Source organism: Rhipicephalus sanguineus, unplaced genomic scaffold, assembly GCF_013339695.2.
Source record: "Rhipicephalus sanguineus isolate Rsan-2018 unplaced genomic scaffold, BIME_Rsan_1.4 Seq967, whole genome shotgun sequence".
NCBI classification, from domain to species: Eukaryota; Metazoa; Arthropoda; class Arachnida; order Ixodida; family Ixodidae; genus Rhipicephalus; species Rhipicephalus sanguineus.
This window is the reverse complement of record NW_023616396.1, coordinates 53,312-58,997: the sequence shown is the minus strand read 5'-3', so window position 1 is coordinate 58,997 and position 5,686 is coordinate 53,312. Positions and strand designations below refer to the sequence as shown.

At 44.9% G+C, this 5,686-nt stretch overlaps 1 protein-coding gene across 1 annotated transcript; it reads left to right on the top strand.

Moving 5' to 3' along the window:
• Nucleotides 1–3,139: 3,139 nt before the first annotated feature.
• LOC119378767 (calmodulin-A-like) lies at nucleotides 3,140–5,442 on the top strand. The gene is made up of 2 exons (XM_037647797.1): nucleotides 3,140–3,664; nucleotides 5,266–5,442. Exons 1-2 carry the CDS (start codon nucleotides 3,140–3,142, stop codon nucleotides 5,440–5,442), a joined length of 702 nt encoding a protein of 233 aa, XP_037503725.1.
• The last annotated feature ends 244 nt before the right edge of the window (nucleotides 5,443–5,686 follow it).

Sequence of the window (5,686 nt, the reverse complement as noted above, 5' to 3'; positions counted from 1 at the left end):
AAAACGACCCAATACAGTCGTCCTATGGGGCGTATATTGCGTGGAAGAAGCATAGAATCACACGAGGCGTCCCACCATGTGAACTGCTTAACGCGTGGTTGGTTTAATGTTGCCATCCGTTCGTTACAAAGAGCTCAGCCATAATTACTCATCATCATTATCATCTATAGCATCAGCAGCATCAAAAATGACGCTGGCCTTAGAACGAGGTGAGCGCTACATTAACTCGCACGACCTCTCAAGCTCCGATGATGATGTGATATTATTATTATTATTATTATTATTATTATTATTATTATTATTATTATTATATTATTATTATTATTATTATTATTATTATTGTGATGAAGAATATGGTGGTTCTTGCCTTCGAGTCGTCTTAGGCTAATGCATAAAGAACCCCCGGAAGTTTTTATTGTGATTTCGGCCTGCAAAAGACCAAAGCTTGACCCTTATCGTATTTTTTGTCGCCTCGATTACTTGCTCCTCGAATTTCTGAGCCCTTGCATTTTCTACAGCGTACTGCCGTAGAACGAAGTTCTCGTAGGGCGTCGAGAAACCGTAACCGCGCAGTTTCTTTGTAGTTAAGGGAAAGCTTCGTTTGCACAGTTCTTTTGTTAGTTTGTCAGACACAGATGCAAGGGGTGCTTCACTGAGCACGTACAGGCGGGTGCATTGATCGACGCATGAAAGATGAATGGCTCGGAAATGCACCCGTGCGCGAGAGAAACGTAACTTTGGATCTGGTAGGCCTTAACGTTTCAGTGAAAACGTCCGTACCATTCTTCAAATTACGCGGTTCACGCCTGTCTGCGTGTTCATATCGAGGATTAATGGTTTTCAGTTTAGAGCGGCTCCCACAGCCATCAGTCACCGTGATGCATCGTTTCTGCGTTTCACTTGGTGTCGTGGGTCGAGTTTCGCTGCTTTGGGAGCAAAGGTCAAAACAAGCGCGGTATTTTTTGCGTCATAGCGTGTGCAAACTTTCTACGGCACGTGTCGTGTTTTGTCCTGGTCGAAGTTACGCAAAGAATTGCAGCTTTACGTATTCGTATTTTAGTAGCATACCATATGTTCTAGTGCCCCTCTATTTATCATCGGTTGGAGAATGGGCGTGGCAGCAGTCTGGCTATCGGCTACTCGCTATGTATGTTAATGAATAGACCATTGCGACCTGTTCTTTTAAGCGACAACTCGACAACATATTTTTATATGCCTCATCAAACGCGAAAATTCGGCTTCCAGCGGCGTCGGGGACGAGTGAAGCAAAAAAAATCATCATCACGTGGTGATGTCACAGATCGCCAAAATGTGTGACGTCTTTATGACGTCACATTATGACGTCATCACATGACGTACCTTGGTCAAAAGTGGGCCGATCACGGAGGCAGTGCAAAACCAGGTGAAATGCCTCTAATCCTGGAGGCAATGCAAAGCCACGTTAGGTGCAAAAAGCTTACGGAGGGTGGCGGGCCAGGATCAATACATCGACTGAGAAGAAAAAAAAATGGCGGATTTCGTCTTCAAGTCGTCTTAGGTGAATACATATGGAACCCTGTGAGATTTATCATGAAAGACATAATTTTAGAAATAGTTCTTCCTCTGATAAGCTGTTTACCGGGAGCTTTCGTAGGAGGGAGTATGTTGTCATCTCATGTCGTCACGTGGCGTCACGTAGAAAATCCATGTATAGCACAGATAAATACTTAGGCATTTACATAACAAGTGATTTCTAGTGGTCAAAACACCTTGACACAGTGTTAGAAACTGCCACCGTAAGTTGTTGAAATCATCCACACAAACAAACAATACCTCTGTTGGCATATAAAACCCGCGTACGGTCCGATTTAGAATATGCCGTAATTATATGGGACCCGTTCACAAAAACTGACGTAGGAAAACTAAAAAAGCTTTCAAAAAAAGACATTAGATTCGTCCACAATACGTATGGCCAAACTTCAATCACTAACCTCATATCTCAAAGTGACCTAGCTGCTATAACTAATCGAAATTGTGTATGTCGTCTAAAATTCTCTTTTTCAACCTATAAAAGGCCAGTACAAGATCGACACGTCACACCTTCTTGCATATTCGGGAGGTTACGCTATCAGGCACAGAGTGAGTAACAACTTTATTAGTCGAAGGGGTGAGGGGTAAGGGAGGCTAAGCCACGAAGGCTGCCAGGCTGTGCTTCTCGATGACTTCTTCCGCTCGTTTCAGGCACAGACACTCAGTAGCTCTAACACCCTTCACTACACGTGTCAGCTTTAAACTCGCATACCGTGAACACATCCCTCTTCATCCAGCATTTTTTCTTAGCAATGAACCGCTTTTTGATTCTAAAACATTACTAAAATTTTTAGATTTGAACAAGCTACAAATAATCTGGCCTGGTCATCCGTAGTGCAGCCTCGCTTAGCGAGCTGAATGAAGCTTTTGTCAAAAAACTTTTTATAGCACAAGTGTTCATCTCCTGACTTCAAGTACCCTCTCGAACACTAGTGCTTTCCATAGATTTTAGGCTATCGTCTCATTGTAATGGAGATTTTATGCACATAGCCCACACCATTGGTCATTCTTAGTTTTATTACTTGGATGACTTCCCCAATCCAAAGCAACCTGTTTTAGGCCCTTATACAGCCACGTCGCATCTACCATTTGCAAATCATTCAATCATCGAACACAATGTAAACTCATTGCCACATGACATGGCGCTCTTTGGCCATAACTGGCCCTTGTGCCAATAAACACAACGCAACAATTGCTTAAATTATTCTTCTTTTCCCTAAAACTCCACGTCCAGCCCATCAAATTAAACACAAATCATTTTGCTAAGACCAATTTCACTCAGATAACACATGGTGCAGTTTTTCATTATTGGATCAGGCCTCATGCATACTAATGGGCTGTTTTCAAAGCGCGACTGAACTGAATGAGGCAGATAAGCTCGTTTTCGTGTCACTATCTGTCACTGATCGTGCTGTGACTTAAAGGTAGCGCTTCGTGCCCGATTCTTGGATTATACCAGGTAGTGGATCAATGACACAGTAGAAGGTTATGATCATCATCCTAGCGTGTCACGTGCTTTGAAACGTGTGCCAGTGGCGAATGAGGCGGCGGTGCGTCGCCGATCACGCCTATGAAGGACTCCCCGCCACCTCACTCGCCTCAAGAAGGCGAAAACCGAACCACCACTGCTGCGACGGTACCACCGGAATATGAAGCCCCTGCTCACAGCGCACTCAAATCGCACGCCGACGTGCCGAGTACCAGCGGCGCCGGTGGCAATGCCAGCACCAGCAAGGGCACCGAAAAAATGGCCAGCAAGAAAGAGACTACTCCTGGCGGCTGCGGCGGTAGTGGTGGCGGTGGCCGATCAGCAAGTGACTCGAGCGGGTCGAAGCTCTCGGAGGACGCGATCGCGGAGCTACGCGAGGCTTTCGTGCTGTTCGACAAGGACGGCAATGGCGCGATCAGCACCAAAGAGCTGGGCACCATGATGCGCGCCCTCGACCAGAACACGACCGAGGCCGACCTCAAGGACATGATCGCCGAGGTAGACACCGATGGCGACGGCACCATCGACTTTGCCGAGTTCCTCGCCATGATGACCAAGAAGACGCACACTGCAGACACCGAAGAAGAGATCCGCGAGGCGTTCAGAGTGAGCACGCCCGCCCTTCGATTTACCGCATTTCACTCCTGCCTGAATTGTCATTGTGTTCTGGTAAAGAAAATTCACTTGTATAAATGATACACACAGGTCTTCCAAAAACGGATAAGTGTAGAAGTATCGTAACACTTGTAAGCGAAGCTTACTTGAAGTGCTTCATTCAACACTAATCGAGGGCAGCTTGTGATCATGATAAAGGGGGCGTGCGCTCCTTTCAATCAAAGCAACCTCAATCAGAATCAAATGCTAGAGGTCCGTGTACTTAGATTAAGGTGCACCTTAAAGAACTCCAGGCGGTCGAAATTTCTGAAGCCCTACAATACAGCGTACCTTATCAGTAGATCGTGGTTTGGAGACATAAAACCCCAGCTATAATTGACAAGCAGCCTCTTGATCGTAAAAGTAATTCCCCTTGAGCTCTATGGCACTAAACACGCTTCCGTAACGATGGTGTCTGCCTTGCATAAGCTAGAGGCCAAGCAAGTGATTCGGCGGCAATCATAAGTAATAATACAGGTTGCATACATTGTGTTCTCTCACGGTTTCGCCCCATACATAACGGTCGCTTTAAATATGCTGTCTGTTTTAAATATGCCCTGTGGAACCTCGAGCAGCATCCGGAATTTACTGCTGAAAAATAATGCCAACTTGGAACGGGATTTCTATTGCCGTGTAATGTTCCTCCCTCATCAGTTAGAACTATCGGTGATATCCGCACAAAATATAATATTTCCAGCCTTGATATATGCAATGTTTTGCCGCAGTTTCGAATATTAGGCAGCTGGAAATAACCTACAGAGAATACTTCAAACTGCTTGGCCCAGCGTGATCAGTGAAGAACAACGAAAAGCTGGAAAACCAGGAATAAGACCCAGGGCTGACTATGCATGAATGAATCACGTGAGGACTGTTTTCATGATAAAGATGGGCTTGTTTGACCTTATACAGTGGCCGTCATTTACGGAGTCAAAACGTGCAGAACATACCGCGTAAAACTCACCTCGTCAAACTCTTCGAGAAAAATGCAAAGCTCTCGCTCTACAGCCATGACCCCCTCAGCACATTCTTCACTCCTATTCCGTGATACAAAACACGTTATAAAAAAATTAAACGCTCCTATCACGTCCCCTTTCACGGTTGAAACAAAGATGAAAACCTATTTATTGCTAACTATAGAATATACAAACTTGCAAAATGAATAAGTCAAACAGAATGTGAAGCCCGTATTTTAAGAGTGTTCGTGAGCTAGCCAAGTACTCTTGCAGAACTTCGTAGCAGCCATTCTAAAAAGACAGGGCGTGCAAACACGGACACAAGAAGAAGTCAGGACACCACAAACACCACAGACACCCGGCGTTTGTGGTGTCCTGACTTCTTCTTGTGTCCGTGTTTGCACGCCCTGTCTTTTTAGAATGAATACTTACCAACTAGCTCAGCTCTCTGTTATTCGTAGCAGCGTTCAGATTTTTCTTAGACTGCAGTCTTAAGTAAATGCTCCAGTTAGAAGCCGCCATGTGCGCTGGCGTGAGTTTGTATGCGTTGTGTACTTGCGTCTATGTGTGATATACAGTTTACCTCGATTGCTTACGTAGGTGTTCGACAGGGACGGGAATGGCTTCATCACTGCAACAGAGCTGCGCGACGTAATGACCACGTTGGGCGAGAAACTTACGGACGAAGAAGTCGACGCCATGATACGGGAAGCTGACATGGACGGAGACGGACAGATCAACTATGAAGAGTTCGTTGCACTAATAAACTCAACGTAGAAGTCCGAATAAATGTGTTTCCCTTATGCTCCCAACAAACCACTGACATCTCTAACATCCCCTGTACACAGTGCTTGTTTTTACACTGCTGTATTATATATTCTGGGGTTATTCCATGTAAAAAAAAAACAATTTTCCTTTTATTAGTAAATTACAGTTGTACAATGCCGAAAGCACCACTCCTACCTCAAGAAGACGCTTGGTAAGCGAGCATACGGGCGAAAAAAAAAAAAGAAAACACAGG